Below are 22,004 nucleotides of genomic sequence, written 5' to 3'. Positions count from 1 at the left end.
ACGCATTGGGAGGACACAACAATTCTGATGCATTGGGCGAAGGAGGCGTGGGTTGATGCAGTATCAGCAGCCGTGCCGACAACACATAGGGTGGGGGCGGAGGTGGTGGTTGAGGGATGTTCATGATAACTTGTGCAGCTTAATTTGTTTTCTTTCTTTTGAGGAGAGGTTCAGTTATTTGTTAGTTTGTATACTATTATTATATGAAGGGATCCATTTTATAAGCAATTCACTTCCACATGTCATTAATTCCTACATAGCTTCATTTTCGGGTCTCATGCCTTCATTTTCGATCATTCAACTCTTTTTTTACCGATTACCATAGGCTTTAAAACCAAATAATATTATCAAAGCCACTTTAACGATACTTCTTGTGGATATAAATTGCGATGCATATTTTCTAAAATAATAATAATTTTTTTGAAAAAGTAAAAATGAGATATATTACAAAAAAAATAAAATAAAAAAACAATAAGTCTCTCCCGACAAGGTGGGTGAGAGAGAGCTTAAAGAAAGATCAACGCTTACATTATCGTATCAACAAAGAGAAAAACCAAGCAAAATTAAGAAACAACTGACAAACAAACAGCAGGGTTAAGCATCGATAATTGGTAATCAAAATCAAACAAGACATGCTTCAATTTTAACCACCAATATGAGCAAAGCTTTACTTTTCCGCTCAACAATTGCAACTGCTCCTGCTTTTGCCGAAAGATACGGTTATTTCTCTCATTCCAAATTACACACACCACTGCTAGCCAAATAATATGAAAAACCTTCCGAAAATGTTTGGAGTAACCACCTAGTCCTCCAAATTGAACAATATGCTCGCATAAAGAACCTTGGCAAACCTTGACAAACTGTTGCATATCAGCCGCGCAGTTACCAATTTACATTGAGCTAAATCATAAAGTTGTCGAAACCTAATATAAAGGGGAAATCCATCCACTAATGAATCCCTCCAAAACAGAGTAAGAGACCCGCTACCCACTTCTCGATGAATATTTTCAAATAACCAGCCCTTATCCAGCATATCTTCACCCTATCTAATGAAGTTAAAATTCCTCCACCGCACAGATCCGCCTCCTCCTCCATAACACAACCACACCCTTCCTCGCCATATTAGGCACTCAAAACCTGATACCATAAACTCTCCCTCTCCTCCAACACCCTCCTGCACCACCTACCAAGCAAGGCTAAATTAAATTCCATCGGCCTCCTAACCCCCATACCACCATTATCCTTTTTTCAAACATATAGTATCCCAATTAATTCAAGAAATTTTACTATGGTTCTCCCACTGATGGACGAAACTGGAAAGTGCACAAAATCGTAACAAGTAATAAAGTAGTAAGTTTATCGTCTTCACATGGATTGTCATTCAACTCGGTAATTAGCAAAACTTTTTAGAAAGAAAGTAGAAAAGAGATGTAAAAGATGTTTGCAAGGTTTAATTGCCCTGCCCAATGCGAGATTAGGTTTGTGTGATTCAAATGTGTAATGGTAATAAAGGAATCCTTGAATCCCCTCTTCTTTCTTGGTTGGATTAATTCAAAGTACTTATTAATTAAGACTTAAGGATTACATAAGCAATGGTTTACTATAGGAAGAATATTCCTACAGATGTCAGATTACTCCATAACCTCCATAACTTAATTATAAAAGCCATGGATTTATCCTTTGACGTCAAGATCTAGTGTTCCTCCTAAATTTTCATCTAAAGGAATTACACTTCATTGAGATGTCTAACCCTAATACTCTAAGGATCCCTAACAAATTAAAGACTCTTGAGCAAAAGCCATATGTAAAGATTCAGTTAAAGCGTAAGAATTAGTTTATGAACTCTAACCGAGTTTGCAAAAGATTGAAAGAACGAAGCATATGAAAAGCAAATATAAATCAAATCATAATGAACAAAAACACTTTATCGAATCCAACACATAAGAAGAGGTTCAACTTTTTTTTTTATAAGCAAGGAGAGAGGACAGCATCAAGAGGCAACATCGACTTACCAACTAGGTTGGCACCCTGAGAAACCTCCATCCTATGCCGCCAAACTATAGAGATTTTATTAAAAAAAAGGGAAAAATAATTACAAAGGAGGGGGACTAGGCCAAAACCCTCAAAAGAAAACATAAAGGAAATAAAAAGCAATAAACAAAAACAACCAAAAAACAGATTAAGGAAATCTGTTGTTAGGTAAACCACATCTATCCCGAAAGAAATTTATGAGACAGTCTTTAAAGCAATCTGAGTATCAGAATTACCGATACCTCTAACATTCCAATAAAGAAAATTCATGGAGCAGTTGGATGATTACCACCCCGATAACGGGTTTTAGTAGGCTGCTTTGCTAAGACCTGTTGTACTTTAATTTTCTATTTTTGTTTCCTTGTTAGGACCGGTGTGAAGTCTTCAGCAGCTGATCATTCATCATATTCACGAACTCTGTCCCACAAATCTAGAACGTGCTGAATATTCTTGTCGGGATGTACTTCTTGTTGTTGTAAATCGACAACCACTTGCTCCTCTTGAACTGTCGTGGGCATGCTAGCACTTACAACAAAGATGTTCAACTTAAAACCCTAATCAAAGAAGTTTAGTTGCACATTGTTAGTGTAAGCTCTTGAAGTCAATATTTTATGTTAAACTTATCATGACTTTTAATATTAAATAAAATAAGGCATTCTTTATTATACTTGTTGTAATATTAATAAAGTCTCTTGAATAGATAGTTCATGTAACAACCCGATTTTTACTATAATTGTTTTATTTATTTATTATATGTGTTTAATTGCTTGTTTGTGTGTTTGATTTGGGATTTAGTGGATTTTTAAGAGAGAAGGGTATTTTTAATTATTTTAGGACTAAGGGTATTTTGGTAATTTGAGGAGAGAGGGTAAAACAATAATTTTAGAATGTAGAAGATTTTAGCGTTTTAGTGTGAATAATTATTTTTACTAAGTTAGTAGTAACTTGAGGTAATTATTTTAAGATCATTGCGTGTAGGATGAAGATTACAAACTCGAGTGGCTTATTTGCTAGGATATGGTCAAACAAAGCTTGCTAATATAACTTGATTTTCATTGCTTCACCGGGTTATTTACTCTCTTACTCATTAATGTTAATGTTAACGACGACATCCCAGTCCTCATTCTATCCTTCAGCTTCAGTGGTGCATTTAATGAGATATGCTTAAGATCATTTACCTTTGTGGTTGCGGCTTGCTTCTAGGAAGCCAAAGAAAAAACAAAAATGTTCTTAAATTACAACGTTTTGAAGAATGTTGGTTGCGTGATAGTGGAATTTTGGAAGCAGTGAAAGGTTCTTGGGAGGTCGCAGGGGATTCTATGTCTAATAAAATTAATCGATGTGTGAAGGATCTTTCTAACTGGAGTAAGGATCATTTTGGTGATGTTTCCAATCAGATAAAAATTGTTCAAATGAAATTGGATGATCTTAATAAGCAAACTCAACATGAGGGGGTGATGTCAGAAATTCGACGAGTTGAGGCTAGATTGAATGACTTCGTGGAGAGTGAAGAAATTTGGTGGGCTCTGAGGTCTCGTGCTTTATGGTTAAAGCATGGAGATAAAATTACAAAAAAAAAAACAAAAAAAAATTCATCAAAAAGCTTCTCAGAGAAAATCTAGAAATTGGGTGGATTCTATATGTGACGATCATGGGGAAAAATTTGATGATGAGGAAGATATTGCCATGGTTTTTAATAATTTCTTTCAAGATCTTTTCTCTACAAGTCACCCAAAAAGAATTTCTGAAGTTGCATAGGTGGTCAAAGATAGATTGTTGGATGTTATGCGTAACATATTAGTTGAGTTCACAAAAAAAGAGGTTTTCTTAGCCGCTAAAAATTTAAAGCCTCATGCTGCCCCGAGACCGGATGGAACACCTGCTTTATTTTATCAACAATTTTGGAGTATAGTTGGAAAGGATGTGACTTCTTTTGCTTTGAAGATTCTAAATGGTGGTGGAAATCCGAGCAACATTATTTATACATATATCTGTCTCATTCAAAAAAAAAAAGAAGCCGAAGGTGCCAGATGATTTTCGACCTATTTCACTTTGCAATGTCATTTTTAAAATAATTACAAAAACAATTTCAAATAGGTTGAAATTGATTCTTCCGGATATCATTGGAAAATTCCAAAGTGCTTTTGTTCCGGGACGTTTAATTACTCATAATGCCTTACTAGCTTTTGAATCTTTTCATTATATGAGAAACAAAAAGTAAAGGCAAGAAGGGGTGTGTGGCGTTAAAGCTAGATATGTCAAAGGCATATGATCGTATCGAGTGGAATTTTCTAATTGAGGTGCTTTAGTCTATGGGTTTTTCCTCAGAAATGGTAGAACTTGATTTTCAATTGTATTTCCACTGTTTCTTTCTCTGTTTTGTTGAATGGAAGTCCTTGTCAGAATTTTTATCTTCAACGAGGCCTCCTTCAAGGGGACCTTTTATCTCCTTACCTATTTATCTTATGTGCTGAGGTTTTTTCTGGGCTTCTAAGGCACAAGCAGAAAAGGGCCTTCACGGAATTAAAATTGCTAGAGGAGCTCCAAAAATTAATCATTTATTTTTTTGAAGATGATAGCCTTATTTTTTGTAGGGATTCTTTTCAAGATTCTCAGACCATTCAAGAAATTCTTAATACTTACCAATCTGCTTCTGGACAACTTATTAATTTGGATAAATTTGAAATCTCTTTTAGCCGAAAGGTACCTGATGATCGTAAAATCTTCTTCCAAGGTTGGATGCAAATTAAGGTTATTGATCTCACAATGTTTGAAAGCAAGGTATTTTCCTAGAAGCAGTTTCTTGAAAGCTTCAACTGGTTACTACCCAAGTTATACATGGAGAAGTATTTTGCTAGCACGAATGGATGTTATTGAGAAAGCTGGTAATTGGAGAGTAAGAGATGGTCGCCTAATTAATGTATGGAAGGATAATTGGCTTCCTTATCAAAATGGGCACAAGATTTGGTCCCTTAAACCCCCTAATTATGATATTATGTTTGTCTCAGATCTCATTCACCATGATATTCGATGTTGGAATGCTCCTTTAATTAATGAAATTTTTCTCCCTTTTGAGGCTCAACAAATTCTTCAATTGCAAATTTCTTTCTTTCAATCGCAAGATGACTTTGTGTGGGGCGCTTCACGGTCAAATACTTTTTCTGTGAAGAGTTCATACCATTTCTTAATGGCAAGGCGTGAAGCAGATGGCTCACATAGCTCAATGCAGGACAATAATCACCAAGTGTGGAAAAAATTATGGAAAATAAAAAGTATTACAAGACACGTCCACCTTTCTTGGAGGATTCTACATGAAAAACTACTAGTAAAAAATGAACTTTTTGAAAAAGGAATAAGCAGCGATCCTTTGTGTGTTCTTTGTAGGCAACATAATTGTTGTGTATGTCTTCAAATTTGTGAAGTTGAGAATGGTTGAATCGTGACACGATTTTGGCATCGTGGCACGATTTTCAAGGCAGTGAGCATGGTTTTCAGGGTGTTCAATCGTGACACGATTTTGGGAAAACGTGACACGATTTTCGACTTGCTAGGCAAGTTTTTCAAGATAAGGTTGGTCGTACCTTGGGTCGTATGCACCAAACGTGTCACGATTTGGGAAAACGTGACACGATTTTGACAGCTGAAGACTGTTATATAAGTGTTCTTTGCCGATTTTAAAGGAGGGCTTGAAGAGAGAGAAACTTGGGAAATCAAAGGAGGTAACTTTAGGGCTGAGGGTCTTTGATTAGAGTTCTCTTGGGTTGGGTAACATTGTAAACACCTTGGGTGAGTGAAAATCATTGAGTGTCTTGTTCATTGGTGAGATTGGGAAAAAGGGTAGAAATTAGGGTTGTTCTTTGTGAACTTGTCAAAGCTAATTTCTTGTAACCCATTTGTATCTCTTTGTAAGAACTCATTGATAGTGGATTGGAGAGATCAATCTCTCCCCTAGATTAGGTCAAGTTGGACCGAACTGGGTCAACAATCTTTGGTGTGTTTGTCCCTCTCTTCTCTCCCTTTATCTTGTGCTTGTGGTTTTGAGCTTTTCACTTTGATTACTAGATTAGATCTAGGTGTTGTTATTATTATTGTTGCTTGTGTTTACTTTGAAATTAGTTACTACTTTCCTTTGCTCCACACATCATAGTTTGTATTGGTGTGAGTTTTGAGTCCGAATTCACAACAATAATGAACCAATTTTACACCTCTTTATGGAGTATCATTGGTCAAAGAAGATATGGTTTGCTTCCTCTTTAGGTGTGATATTTATTTCACATGATTTCAGGTACGTACCTTTTCATAAGTGGTTGGAGGAAAATATTATTGATGCCGACGAGGATATTATAGTCCATGTTTTGGCCTTGTGTTATGAGATATGGTGTGCTAGAAATAAGAAATGTTTTGAGTTGACTGATGTTGATGTGGCTACCATTGTTCAAAAGGCATAAAAATCTATTGTGAATTTTAAGAGTGCAAGTACGGTGTTGATGGAGACACTAAGTGGAGGTCCAATTTTGCCAATATCTGATGTTCATTGGACACCTCCTTTTAGTGGTTCCTATAAGCTTAATGTTGATGCAGCAGGTCCGATAGAAGGTGATAAGTGGGGCATTGGGGTTGTTGTGAGAGATAATGAAGGTGTTGTCGTTGGTGTTAGTTCCTGGCAAGCTTTTTCATTACATCGAAGAAACTCCGCCTTGTATTTTCGCAGTCTTGACTTTTGATTTGTTGCCAGACTTTCGTTAATGAATTTATCTTTATCGTCAACAAAAAACTTTAACGTCAAAAAAAAAAAAACATTAGCAAGGGGAGTATTTGACAAACCAAAATTGTTGATAATACATTGAAATTTAAAGACGGGTCATATATAGGAACAAATGTATTCAGTGATGTATTATGCTCCAGCACGGGCCGACGCCCTGCCCTACAAATGTTTCAAAGGGCTCCTTGCACAAGGTCCGTTGGGTCAGCAGGACTCGTGGTACCCAAGGCCGTACGCCCGCATCTATGCTTGGAAGCAATATGGTCTATGGCATAGGCTAAACGCGGGAGCATGCAGAAAATGAATGCTCCGTGGCACAAACTCCACATGGGACCAAGCACCAAATGGCTTATGTGTGGCACAGGCTATGCTCATGTCCCTAAAGAACTACAGTTGTCCTATATACCCCTTTAGACAAAAAAAATTGTTTATATGATTCAATATGCTTCTCTTTCATATATGATATTCAAATCTAAGCAAGTGAAAAGATAAAGTAATTCCTCTTTATATAAACTCACTCACAAGTCCGAGTAACATGTCTAAGTTACATTAGCTACCGTATAAATAACATAAAACAAAAATTCCATTTCAGTTGCATTTGGACATGCGAAGCAAGCAATGAAATCACCTGGATCTGTACTTTCCTACTACTCAGTTGTGTACAATTCAAATGCAGTACGTAAAGAAAGCCCTATATGTCGAGGTTCTTTGTATTGAGGCACAAATTTTGCTTGTTTTGCCTTTCACCATCACTGTCCCTCAATCACATTTTTTAATTCTATTGCTGGAGATGAATACTAAAATCGAAATCTGCAAACGTTCCAAAACTTCAGTACCAGTTGTATCAAGATCAGTGAAACCGGAAATTCCAAATGAAAGTTAGCCAGTGTAACAACCTAGTATCAGGTTGGTCATAAACCATCCAGGCCACCACCGAGAAATGTGTAGTCATCCATGATAATAAGACTGATTTGGATCCATTATGTCTCATTTTTATAAAACCTAATTTGCCTTCCGTGTGGCTGGCACTGCTGAATTACATTGAATGTTTTTTGTGTATGTATTCGTGAGGGCAAATAGTAACAGAACAAAAACAACTTGGGCACTCACGATACCAAAGTGACTAATACTATTTCCAATTTCCATCCAGCTTCCCGTATTGCGAACCTGCCAACCATCAATTTTGCTATCAGGATACCTGGCCTCAAATATATATCCTCCGGCACCAAAATTAGCAGTGCCAGAAAAAAAATACAAATTTAATTTAGCAGTGAAAAGGAAACAATAAAGAAAGTAAAGGACATTTTAACATCAGCACTGATGTTGAAAAAATTAGTATTTTATGAAATACAATTAAAGGGTTCACGGACTAGCTGACCAAACGTACTGTATAACACAGTTACAGCAATTTAATATATCCAGCCATTGACTTTTATCCATTCCATTTTCTCCTATTTTGCAACATCTCCTTCTCTTTGTTATCTCTGATGTCTCTTTCTTTTTTAATTTTAATCTCTACTGATCATGATAGATTATTTGGTTTGCCAATTTAGTTAATTGCTATTGATATATGTTGTAAGTTTATTTGTTGTTTTTTTATTATATTCTTAACTTTATATGCATATATTATATTTTAAGTATGGCCACCATGCCTCGTCGCCTTAGGCTGCAATATCATTTTTATCACTAAACATATGCAAAATATTAATAAACAGAATAGATCAATGAAGTGAAAGAAATCTACAAAGGACATGGCACTAGGAGCCCAAACAAAGAGAAAACAGGTGGAAAAAGCATAGAAACTTGAACGATGGCATGGATATGAAAAATCAAAAACTGCATGAACATAAACTAATTTACAAAAATCTATGAAACCTAAATGAAATTATAAAGAAAAGGATGAGTATACCAGAAAGAAAAAGTGAATAGTCATCACATCTGAGAATAATATAACAAGAAAGTAGCATCCCATCCTTGGAACTTGGTTAAGTTTGGTTATTGCACTAAATGCACATCTGCAGTTGCGCCCATTGCAAATAATATTAGATGAACAATAGTAAAAAAGATATAGAACCAAAACAAAGGTTACAAGTCATAACAAGTTAGTAAGGAACCGAATATGTAAATGTTATAACTTGAAAGACAGAGTAATCTAGAAAACATTATTTAAGATATATGTACCATTGAAACATTATTTATGTAATCTACAGATTATATCATTTAAACACTATTTTCTCCTATTTAGTTTTTGGAAAAAGTAAAGGTTAATATAAAGTTTATCATGTTTTATTCCATAAAATGCAAGAACTAGATGTATTCAAGATGAGTGGATAATAAATCTCTCTTTGCAAAAAAAATTGTTCCTGCTTTAATTTTAAGTTAAAATGATCACATATCATTTATTTTAGACGCTTTGTAAGCAAGAAAGGACTTCCATCTATTTTAGGAAACGAGTCTCAAAGATGTATACTTCAGGGATATTTATAAATAATGTTAAAGTGCACTTACATTACAAGTATGAAGGGTATAAATAACTTGAAGATAAGCAGTGCTGCCATCAGAAACGGCTGCAATTGGGAGGAAATATATCAGTGCAAAAGCTTATTAAAAGTAATAAGTCAGGAATTAAGGGAATTTCAATTTTACTTACACTAAAGACTGTAATGAACCGATAGACAGATGAAATCTCAAAACTAGCAATACTGGCAAAATTTCCCGTTCCAAAGAAGGCAATGTTGAACAAAACCATCTGCATGATGCAGTAATTTCTTGACATGTCAAAAATGTACTATTTATATAAATAGTGATTTAGAGCCGATCTGATGTACATTATGAATATAACAAGAAATCTATCTGTAATTCTACATGCTTTGGTTCCCTGAATCTCAATAAGCATTATTTGAGTATTATTAAAGTATGCTTCAATCATGTCATATCGTGTAACTTCTGCTGTTTCTTATGGCATCATATTGTGTGTTGTTCATCTATTTATTGATTACATTTTAGTGTAGTAGCTTCTTCCCTTACAGTTATTCAGATGTGTATTGGACATATTATCAAGAAAAGACAGAAGCAGAAACGAGAGATCAGAAAAGGAGTAGCAAAAGAAAATAAAAGAGGAAAGTGTAACAAATAGAAAACTACAAATCTTAGAAAAATCAAAAAGCAAGAGGAAATGCTAATGTAGCAGTAATTTATTTATTCAATTCTAAAATCCTTAAGATTTTTTAAACTACAATTTCCAAATCATATAATTGTTACATACTAATATAATATTTAAAATGTAAATTCTAATCCCATTGCTAAATTTAAAGTTTAGTGATTCCTTAATCATCAAGGTAACTCATACACACAACTAATTAAAAAACTGCAAGATAAGAAAGACGTCAACCTTAACCTACAAACAGAATAGCACTCCACACCCCTTAATAGAAAACGCAAATGATGTCTGCTAGAGAAATCTATTGAGTAAGATGGAAAATTTAGCTCAAATTTAAGCCAACACTTAAATAATAGTTTTCTTTTTAACGTTCAGCAGCATATGTTGAGTGCATTGTAACATTAAATTGATTGTTTATTAGCCATTTGTTGTAACATTATAGGCAACTATTGTTGAATTTTTCACATAAAGTGACACATGAACGACGCTGGCTTAACAACTTCAATGAACCCTTTGACCCTTGTAGATGGGGGGAGCAAGATGACCAGCAACACCTCACAAGCAATATCAGCACATTGAGGGGCTCTGGCTAGGTTGGCATTTTCAGCCATTTGCGATGACTTTCAGACGATGATCCATAAAATGATATGTGATAACATATTCAATGGACAGGGCAGAGAAATTAGAAGATGAGACTACCAATCTTTGGATTTTATTTTAGACCTCGTACAAGTTGCAAAGCAATGAAAAAAAAACCATGGATAATTGCTAAGGTTTCTTTGTTTTTCTCACGAATGGATAATTGTTAATGTTAAACAGAACATTCCATCCCATTTATAGAAAAACTAACAGTCAGAAGAAGTTAATGGATTGTGCATCATTCCATAAAGCTTTATGCAGCGTTAGTTTAATTTACTTTACTCAACAAAAGGATACTCAACTTTAATCAAGTAATTAAGGAAAAACGACAGAAGAATAAGACTTACAAAGGCCAATGGGATTCTCACATCAGAGAGCTGCAAAGATCTATTATCATATCCAAGGTTGAGATGATTCGTAACATTTTTAAAGGAATTTGCCGACGAGTTCAAAATATTTAAGTTGAAAAGTGTATTTTCAAAGAGTATCCATGCCATAAGTACAAGACCAAGAGCAGCATAGAATACAGCTTCATATCTGCACAGGAATCAAGATAGAAAGGGTAAAAACATATGCATCATTACATCAACAAGAGATTCAGAGAGAAATTAAAAAAGGTTTGGTGCAAAAAAAAAATACCCAATGGAGAGAAGAAGGAATGGAGGTGCAAAGCCAAGGAATATGGAAGTAAGTCGAGATAAGATGCTATTTTCTGAAAACAGTGGGAGTGCCATAGAAAAACCTAAAGAAGAGGTGATCAATATAATTCAGCACTGAATCTTCGATTTAAAATGGTTTATGCAGCACAGTAAATTTACAAGCAACAACTATAACCAAAGCATTGTCCTACTAGGTGGGGCTGACTACACAGATCAAACAATATCAGAACTTCCTTTATGAATCATGTCTAAAGATAGACGAATAAATGACGTAAAAGTAGATATAGGAAGGTGATCACACTCCTGGGAGTATCTATCATAAGTAGTTTGATTACAATTTCTTCATTTCCTGTAGCCTTTACAAATGCAGACTACTTACTACTGGAATAGAGTGATAACCAAGATATTGTTTTTAGGAAAATCTGTGTTAGTCTTGGAGGGGCTCTTTCAAAAATGAGAGTGTGTGGTCGCCATACAAAGGTTAATTACAAAAGAAGACTAAAGGCTCATAAATATATAACTGAAATCATAATATTCTAGACCTAAACTACAGCAACTTAAGCTAAGAAGCTACTAAAAAACTAAGCATTACAAGTGTTAACCAGTAAGCTATCTAATATGAGGAGCAAGTAGACCTGTGTGATACAACATGGGGTTAAGAACTTTAAGAAAAGGAGAAGAATGAAGAGTCAAAACTATACCAGCAACACTCCAATTTATCAACTGGTGAAATGCATGCAACTCTTGGTTTTCAGTTCTGTGAGTAGTTGATAAATACACCATGAGTGAAGATAAGGCAACCAAAAGAGCCTGGGGATAGACAACAAAAGGAAAGGTGGGTTTATCATACATTATGCACAACTAAGGTTCCAAAATTCAAACACAAATGGCAAAGAAGTGATGAGATGAACCTGAAGGTAAAATAGGGTTGAATATTTGGGATTTTTCAGTTCACAATTGCATATACTTTGCCAATACTTACTCCCGCCAGCATGTAAAGCTAGCCACCTCGCAGCTATTCCTATAATGATAATAACCGCACCACTACTAACTCTGCAAACATAATATTTGATATGTTCAACAATGTTATATGGATTCAAGGGTCGATCAAGTACTCCCTCCGTCTCACAATAGGTGCCCCTTTTGAGTTTTACACGACTATTAAGGAAATGATTAGTAATGTTGATTTTAATGGTAAAATATGTTTAATTTACTAAACCACCCTCATTAGTTATAGTTAGTGGAGTAGTGTTAGTGGAGTAGTTAGATGATTGAAATGCAATAAATAAGGGTATGTTAATGGAAAATAATAATAAATGTTGTATTGATATTGTAAAAGAGAAATCATTAGAGACAAAGAAAAATAGTAAAGAGGACACTATTGTGAGACGGAGGGAGTAATAAAGATGAAAAGTAATGAATGTATCTTATTATGTACTTATTTTCAATTGTAAATATACAACGGAAAATCAGATAAATTAGTCTACAAATTATATCCCTCTAGTATCCTATCAGAATGAAAAGACAAGGTTTGGAGAGAAAGTGAAGACAAAATCATATTACGAAGGTTTCTGTAATTTTGAGCAGAACGAATTATCATCTGAAAAATACAGCACGCATGGGTCTACGTACAACAACAAAATAGGCATCACAATATAACTACCTACCTGATTTTAGATCAGACAATACCGACTCAGAAATTTTAGTTATGGGTACAAATATTCAAGTAATTTTAGCTAAGAAATGATCTATAATAACTACATTGTAATATGGAAGGGTGACAGTCCAATACTAGAGAATTAAAAAAATGCAGTGAGAAATTAAGTATCATGCTTGGATTTTAAGGTTGTAGTTTGGGAGTTCAGTTCAGCAGCTTGGTTGACTATCATTTCCAAACATTAACAAACTTGGGCTTTGGCAAACAGAGTGGTAATTATATATTTAGTGGAAGTGACTTACACTAATAGATTATTGTCAGGAATTTCTGCTGGCATCAATGTGAAAATAGACAAAAACCAACATGCACTGCAGACATATATCGGTATGCCAGATCTCCAGGGAATTGATTTAAAGAGATAAATTGAAGCCGTGGCCCCAGCAATTAAAAAACAGCCGGTGTAGAGTTTCCTGTCAGTGAAGCTGTTAACCTACAATGTATACCAAATATTTCATCAGATGAAACATAACTACATTTGTGTTTGACTATAGTAATAATTAGGATTATGATCTCAATTTCTTATCTTAGTTTGCTCGGTTTACTATTTTTCCTTATTTCGAGATATTCTCTCTTGTATATATATTTTTACATCTCCACTGGCTATGCAAGACAGTTATTATAATTCTAAACAATTCAATTCCTAGATTAGACAATATTATGGAAAATATACATACCAGGAACTCAGCAATAAAAACTGAGACAGCAAGAGTCGCGATCAGCTTAATAATGTGATTCATTCTTCTTTGAAATAAGTGTTTCCATAATGCCTTTATAAACTGGTATTGACTAATTATTTGAACCCATAGAAATGATGTCATTATCATGTACGCATGGTAAAGAGGAGGAGAATGCTCCAACAAAAATAGCAAACAAAGCATTCCAGTCACAATACATCCACATAGATATATCTGCACAAGAAGATAGCATAGATTATCAATAATGCTTGAATGAATAGTAAGTAAATCAATAAGAATCAACGTTTTTCAGCTAAGAATTACAATTCACTTAATTTCCATATAATTCAAACAAAAAATAATGTTATACAAATATCTGCATTTTCTCCAAAAAAATGTCTTTATTGCAGTTGACTCCACGTAATAGCAGCTCGCACAGTTAATAACATACTGGAAAAACTAATGATAAAAAAAATAAAATAAAAATATTGGTACAACTAAGCTTTCACAAACATTACTTTTCCATGGCTATTTCTCTCATCTGCTCGCTCCATTCCAAAAATAGTCCCTGGCAGTGAAGTATAAGATTGCAGCACGTGAAGAACAAGATAGATCATCCAACCAACATACCCCAGGGTAATTACAGACATGAGCATCAGCCAGTCATAAGTCTGAAAATAGTGAAGTCCTTGCAATGCCAAACTTCTAAGGTTTTCGGATAAATCCATTGCAGCATCGTAATCTCTAGCCAATATCAGACCCTCAATTTTGTCCAATATTGATGAATAATGAGACAGTGGTTTGAAAGGTTTAAAGTATAACAAATGTGACTGCTTTATATCTGAATTTGTTAATGAAACCAACATTCTTCGATCTATTTTACTATTTTACTTCTACATTATCTCCATGAGTAAAACATAATTTTTATTATTTCCTTTAATAACATATATCTCACGAATTGGCCTGCTGAGTACTTTAAATTTTACAATTTATAGTTACACCATTCGGCATATTCTTGTCTACAGAAAAAAAAAATGTATATTCATTTTGTAAACCATAATGGAAGATCCCATGCTACAGACGAGGAAAAATCAGTACATATCAAATACAATAGATCAGTTATGTAAAGGATACGTGATTTACGAAGAAACTGGTTCAGAATTTCCTTTGTATTGGATAGAACAGCTTCAACTTCTTCAGCCTGGAACATAGTATACATTAATTATTAGTCAAAGCATCGCCTGATTATCTTCAGCACATATTTTTAGTTTCAATTTAAATATTTAACAATAGCAGATTAACATGCTTTCCACCAACCAGAACTAAATGAATATACCTTGGTCATGTTAATGTAATCTCGAGGCAGAATACCGACTGAATTAACAGGACATGGCAGACCAAGTAATGTAGACTGTAAGAAAATTTAACAAGTACATCAGAAAATGAAACCTAAGGATGGACAGATAGATACACATCATGCTTTGAACGTCGTCTAAGAAAAAGATCATAACCATGAGTGGTGCAATATCAGCCTGATTGACATCCACCCTTTCTATCCCATGCAAGCCCCATTCAATTGGTGTTGGCGCATCATGTACGTGATCGTCAACAAACCTAAAACCACGATCAGAATGGTTGCTGCTAGATATTGGCATTGGATGTTTAACACCAGCTCCCCATACAACAAGGGGAGTATCAGTGTTTGTAGGATGCCCATCTCCATGGCTTCCTAAGATGAGAAATAAATAAGTAATTAAATAAAAGACAAAAGCGTATATAAACCCTTTTTTTATTTTAAATCAGGACACAAGCAAAAAACAAACACAGTTAATTGGAAATCGAAGATTCTTTAATGTCAAAGGTAACAGAACTCCAAAGCAATTATCCAATGTACAAATTTTTGTATATATTACAATCCTACCATGAGAGACAACTGAGGGAATAAATGCTAAACTACGGTTGTACAATTACTGTCTTACATTTATAACAAGTAATATAAAGCACTTCAAATGCTGGTAATAGCAGAGTTGGTCGATATTGACAAATTCTTTTGACAAACTATTACTTCAACATTTTTCACATCTAAAATGGAAGTTACAAATTTAGATTTAGGTGTTGCAGCCTATGTCCCCTAACAAAAATATAACATACAAGAATATGCAGTTATAAAGATGGAAAAAAAAGTGTTGCAACCTTTGTCACTCATTCCATGATCTGCTGTAAAAACATATGATGTAAGGTTATCCTTGAAATAATCTTGAACAAGATTATACACACTTTCAGCTACATGGTCAACAACCTTAACATTGTTGAGATAGATTGAAGAAAAGGGCCTATGTGCATGTCCATTGGAGTCACATCCAAGTAGGTGCAGGAATACAACAAGATTATCCTGCTGCAACAACTTCTTTAATTTTGGGTCTTCATTGGACTGATTAAGAAGGCTTTGAAATTTATCAAGAGACCACAAATCCAGGAATGATGCATCTGCATTAAGAAATCAAAGTACTACGTTTATGAAAATTAAGATTGGACATTTTAATAAATAGCAGGCAATAGTTTTACTATCTTAAGTTCCTAATTAGCAGGACCAAGAAAACATGTCAAGATAACACTCTGAGCACACCATAGTACAATTTACCACCAAGAAAGTTTAGAAAGCACCACTGTTTAAAAAAAAAAAAGGAGGGAGGAGAAGGAACATATACATGAGCCTTTAATCTCTCCGAGCACCAAGTTGGTTCTTCTCTTAGTATGTGAACTTAATCAAAAAGTCCCTTCATTGTCTTGAATCTATCCAATTCCATCCGGTGATCAATTGTAAAATCTGAACCTTCTATCGGGGCAATTCAGTCACTAATCTCATATAAACCAAATAAGAATTTACTATCCAGATTGAAGTTCTACTAAAAATGGAACCTAGTAAATCCCAATAAGTAAATTTTCAATACCAAAGTAACATGCTTTGATATAAATAAAGACAGCCCATAAAACTTAAAGAACGAAGATATTTACATAGGATTAAGATAGTAAACAACATGTTGAGAGGTGTGTGATTACAAATTCCAATAAGTTGCAACTATCTTCCATGCCTTTTTATATTATGACTCTTGAAGTTTGCGGCTGTTTGTTTTTTAGCACTATCCATAGGTTCTTAGATATACGTATGTTAGGTTTTGAGTCTCCACCTGCAAGCCTTCACAAGTGAAGTCATTCTAAAACTTAATGTCATATATTTAAGAAACTACATATAGAGCTAAAGAACAGATAGTTGCAAACTTCAAGAAGAGCTAAAGAACAGAAAGTTGCAAACTTCAAGAATTGCAATTATTTATTTTCGACTTTGGACATCAAATTGTGTTACTTTAGTAATTGGAAATTTGCTTATTCCTTATATTATTAGGATCAATAATGTTAAAAACTTCAATTCACATAGTGAAATTTTATTTGGTTTATATGAGACCATCGAGAGAATGATCCTAGTAGAAGGATCAAATTTTACAACGGTAAACAACTTGTAGATTCAAAACAGTCAAGGGACTATTTGGAATGAATATGGCAATAGATATCAAGAACAAGATCAACCTAGTGATATACCAGAGGATGGGGATTAACTAAGTAGTAATGATCTTAGGGATGATGAATGAGACCCGTGGCCGAGAGTAGGTAGATTAAACTTTGTTGACCATTTGACACACTTGAATTTTGTGTAACGAGACACTATGTTTTTGTCATTTTGTTTATAACTTGAATCTTGAATTATTTTGCCATTTTTCTTGTGGTTTTGGTTTTCTTAACTTAAAAATGTCATAATTATATATTTTATTTTAAGAAGCTAAATTAACCCATCTATATTGGCATTGGAGGGCATTGGAGAGAATCGAACCTGAGACCTTGAGGATGAGCACACTCTCAGGTTCCAAGACAATACCACCAGGCCAACTCAAGCGGGTTTAATGTCATAATTATATTGATCACCTATCTTACAATTCATAAAATAATTAATTCACGATTCAGAAAATAAGTATCCTGATTTAGTATATTTATGTCAATTTGACCACGAAGTTGGGATAATTGAGGCTAAACTTCATCTAGGACAGCCGAGACCATACGGCATTTAGGATAGACAGGGTTAGTCAAATACCTGAGACAACTAGAGGCTGATATTAATTTATCTAAAACTGGTTTAAATTGGGAGAGAAAGGACTGTCAAATTTATGCATGCAACCAAATTTAGTGGAATTTGATAGCAAAATAGTGACAACATATTATGGAGGATACCACCCTAAATATAATGTTAAAATTAAAGGAAATACGGAGATAGGGAAGTCAACAAAATAAAAAGTGTTGATTACTGTATCATCTAGAGAAACTGCCTATGTGGTGATTATAAGGTGTGGGAGGTCTTAACCTTAAAAGTAGGTTCCGTAGGACAGAGTTAGGTCTGCAACAACAACTAAGCCTTATCCTACTAAGTGGGGTTGGCTACATGGATCAAATTACCCCATAATGTTCTATCATAAACCATATTTGAATCGAACGCATTAACCTCTAAATCTTTCCTAATAGTTTCTCTTATAGTGAGTTAGGTCTATAGCCTAAATTCTAATATGGTAAAGAGTCTACCTTAGATGTAATACTAGACAAACATCTTTGTTATTCCGCCCATATATGCCCACATTTAAACTGTCTGTCTATCCAGTCTTGGGCATGAAGGGAATTTGAGATCTTTGTTAATCGACCCGCACTAGTCCACGTCTCAGACATCTAGTCTTGAGCGTCAGGGAGGTGTTCAGCATCTCACATCAACTAGACATATGACACAGGTAGCAGCTATAAGGTTTGAGTAGTCCTAAATTTACAAGTTAATTTTGTCGGCTTGGGTTAGCTATAGAATCAAAAACTTTAGAAATACTTTGAATTGCAATTATGAAACAAAAAAACTAAGCAGTACACAAACTTATATCAAACTCTTAATGCTAACATTATAAGGAAACAAAACCAAGAAATATAATGAAATTTGAAAACTAATCCCAATAGATAATCTAGAGATACATTTAATATATTCTAAGCATTTTTAGGAGAGGAATGCAATCTAATTGTCTAAAAATATTACAGAAACTACATGTTATTTTTTTATTTTTTTTGGTACATAAACTAAATGCTATTTTATTGAGTGAAATAGTATTAATTATTTTAAAAATAATATTAATTAAATAACACATATAGTCTACAATTCATTGGCCAGAAATTCAAGAAGCTACAAGCTAAATCAAAAAAATGTTTCAGAAACAAAACCTTTTATCGAAAACGACATCACTAAATTCAAAACTTAAGTATTGATTTGGTACTAAAAAATGAAAAGACAATGCTATGTTTTAATGGAAATAGAAAGTGATACACTTAAATTGATTTCTTTTTTAAAAAAATTAAATAAATACTTTTGTACCAAGGTGAATCTGTCACATGGATCAAACAATTCAATTATGAAGGTCCAAATTATGTCCTCAAACAAAAATCAATGGTAGAGGTTCTATTCATTATTTTAACAGCGCATATTGAAAAACTACTGTGGAACTCAAACCAGTACCAGTAGCAAAATCTTCAAAATCGTGTGGATAGGTATCCCATGTGCTATGCTGCAAGGCACCACAGAAAATTGGAACTATGTCAGGACTTCCAAAAGAAATTGTATGTCGGCTTTTGTTAAACACCGAATCAAACTCAACAGGATTTGCCTTCCAACCTGCAACAAACCAAAACCAATCTTTCAGTAGACACTTGGCAGTAGAATACAGTCAAGCCTAGTCAACCATAAGCTGCTAGCTATGTTCCTATGTAGAGTTTCTAAAATATGATATGAAATTAGTCTTTTTCTTCGTTTTTTAACATTAAAATATCCAAACAATAGAAAAGTAATTTCACTCCATCGCATGCCCTTGTGTTTCTGTTACATATCAAAACATAAAGGAAGAAAATAGCACAGACCTTTCAAAACTGCACTGGGATCTTCATAGAAGCCAGCAATTATGGAAACATGTCCAGGCCTCGACTCAGTAGGAGGGCGAGCATGAGAAACTCCCCAACGACCTTGATTTTTAATTATGCTCCTCAAAAATGGTGCCCTGTAATTTCCTTCCGGATCAGGCTCATAGAACTTGTCAGCACGCAGACCATCAGCTGCGTCCAAATTCAAGTAAGTCAAAATTTCTTTACTTATTGCTCAATGCTCATACCAATTCTGTCTCATTAAATGTCATATTTAGAATATTTTGTCTCACATTTAGAATATTTTGTCTCACATTTAGAATATTCTGTTTCATTTGGAAAATACAATTACATCTTTTATTTCTAACTACTTCACTTTTCTTAAGGGGTATGAAACTATGAAGCACTCGCACAGACCTAAATACCAGACTTAACACGTCGACATCAATAATAATTTGAAGAAAAAGAAAAATGACATAATTAAATGTAAAAGATATATATCCGTGTCGTGTCAATTTCAAACACTGACACATGTCAGACATAAAACACGGCTTCTTTCATAAGTGTCCGTGTTATAAGATATCAAGTAGGCATCAAACCCATGACCAAAGGTTGTCAAAATCGGATTTTGCTTCAGGTCGAAAGAGATGAGCAAAATCGACAATGGTAAAATCGCAACCAAAATCGAAGGATTTTACTCAACTACTTTTGTAGAAACGATATAAGAAATTGCAAAATCGCAATCAAAATCAATGGATTTTACCAACAAAAAAAAAAGATAATATTAAATATATGTTATAAATGGTATATAGTCATAAATGACTTAGTTTATAAGAAGTCGTAAAATCGCAATCAAAATCTATGGATTTTGCCTATTTTAGAATTCTACTATAGATTTGAGTCGTTGAAGGTGAAGAAAGTCGCAAAATCTTGGATTTTAGGATATAAGTGGGGATTTTCACAACAATGCATGTGACCACCACATGCTTACATACTAGTCAATTCTACTGGCATTTGACAACAACAACAACTAATCTAATCCTTCAAAAAATGAAACAAACATAACATCAAACAGTTGGTGTGCATGTGTATATTTTCAGTGTTAGCATCATACCAACAAGTAGAACGAGTCGTTTAGCAGGAGCAGAGAATCTGGGAGGAACGGGATCGACGCCACGAACAACGGGAGATTTGAAGTAAATATCGAAAATGCTGAGCATATAAACAGCATGAAGAATCACTCCTAATACAACCAACCATCGTTCTCTTCGTTTCAACCATTTTGTTCGTTTGCTTGTGGTGGATTTCGCGCCCCTTATTTCTTCGTTTCCTAAGATCCCTTCGCTTCGCATTTTGTATTCTTTTTGGTTTGGATGGATCGAGGTTTGGTGCGAGTGAAAGTGAAGTTTTGAAGTGAATGCGATGGAATGGTTTTACAGTGTTAAGTGGTGAATCAGTGTTTAGTTGAGATGAGATTTGTTTTGTCTTAATCATCACTTATGACTTATTATGAGCCGTGAACGGTTCGGCCCATTCCATTATCATATTTTCTTCCTTTTTTTTACTTTAAAATAAACTCATTATCGAGAGTCCGACGAGAAATTAAAAGCTAAGACCGCATAAATATTAGATGGAGTCTATTCCATCCATATGCAAATGCAATCTAAATTATGAAGAATGTATTTAGCTAAGTAACGAGCAATTTGGTTGGTTTTACGTTTAACATGCAAAAAATTTAAACTACGAAAACAAACATCAAAATTAATACAATCTACAATAATAGAGTCGGCATACGTGGGAGATTGTTGATGAACATTCAACGCCAAGACCACCTTAAAAGTATCTGATTCTGATATAATATTCTCTCCATCTTAGATTATAAAACGTTATGTGGAAAAAATTTGTCTTTAGTTATAATTCATTTTACAATATTAATGAATCATTAATGCTTTTTTTTCTTCATATTATACCATTAAATATTTATTACTTTATTTTTTTTCAGTTCTTTAATTTATTTTTCTCATGTAATTAATTAAGGTCAATTTTGTAAAACAACTTATAATAGTTATTTTTCATATAAAATTAGTTACATTTCTTAATACGTGTGAAATGAGCAAAACGACTTATAGTTTTTGACATAATGAGTACCATTTTAATTTTTAGCTATAACACACCTTGTGCTATTGAGACTCTTATTGTTAATATAATTCCATTTTTGATTGTTCAAAAAAAAAATTTAGCTAGAGTCATGCTAACAAGATCTTAAGAACATTGTTTATGAAATCCTTAAAAAAAATGTGTTTGGAAAATACAAGTTAAGTATTTGGCTTAGTCATAAGTGCAGAAGTTGTTTTCATAAGTTTCTTCTTTCGAC

The 22,004-nt window shown here is 34.0% G+C and overlaps 1 protein-coding gene across 2 annotated transcripts; it reads right to left on the bottom strand.

Moving 5' to 3' along the window:
* Positions 1 to 7,274: 7,274 nt before the first annotated feature.
* Positions 7,275 to 21,125, bottom strand: LOC11443887 (GPI ethanolamine phosphate transferase 1). Of its 2 annotated transcripts, XR_003007169.2 has the most exons (19): positions 20,745 to 21,125; positions 19,631 to 19,822; positions 19,233 to 19,388; positions 15,836 to 16,129; positions 15,154 to 15,371; positions 14,979 to 15,053; positions 14,777 to 14,843; positions 14,161 to 14,483; positions 13,643 to 13,876; positions 13,211 to 13,398; positions 12,163 to 12,304; positions 11,953 to 12,061; positions 11,232 to 11,334; positions 10,940 to 11,129; positions 9,444 to 9,542; positions 9,302 to 9,360; positions 8,703 to 8,808; positions 7,690 to 7,960; positions 7,275 to 7,603 (listed from the first exon to the last, which is right to left on the bottom strand). XR_003007169.2 is itself a non-coding variant. In XM_003622144.4 (18 exons), exons 1-18 carry the CDS (start codon positions 20,980 to 20,982, stop codon positions 7,796 to 7,798), a joined length of 2,958 nt encoding a protein of 985 aa, XP_003622192.2. In that variant the 5' UTR covers positions 20,983 to 21,125; the 3' UTR covers positions 7,275 to 7,795. The 2 variants fall into 2 exon arrangements, 1 of the variants encoding a protein (XP_003622192.2); XM_003622144.4 differs by having other exon boundaries at positions 7,275 to 7,960.
* Between the last annotated feature and the right edge of the window lie 879 nt (positions 21,126 to 22,004).

Source organism: Medicago truncatula, chromosome 7 (genome assembly GCF_003473485.1).
Source record: "Medicago truncatula cultivar Jemalong A17 chromosome 7, MtrunA17r5.0-ANR, whole genome shotgun sequence".
In the NCBI taxonomy this organism is placed as follows: domain Eukaryota; kingdom Viridiplantae; phylum Streptophyta; class Magnoliopsida; order Fabales; family Fabaceae; genus Medicago; species Medicago truncatula.
Note: the sequence above shows the minus strand (reverse complement) of the source record. Positions and strands in the feature narration are given on the sequence as shown.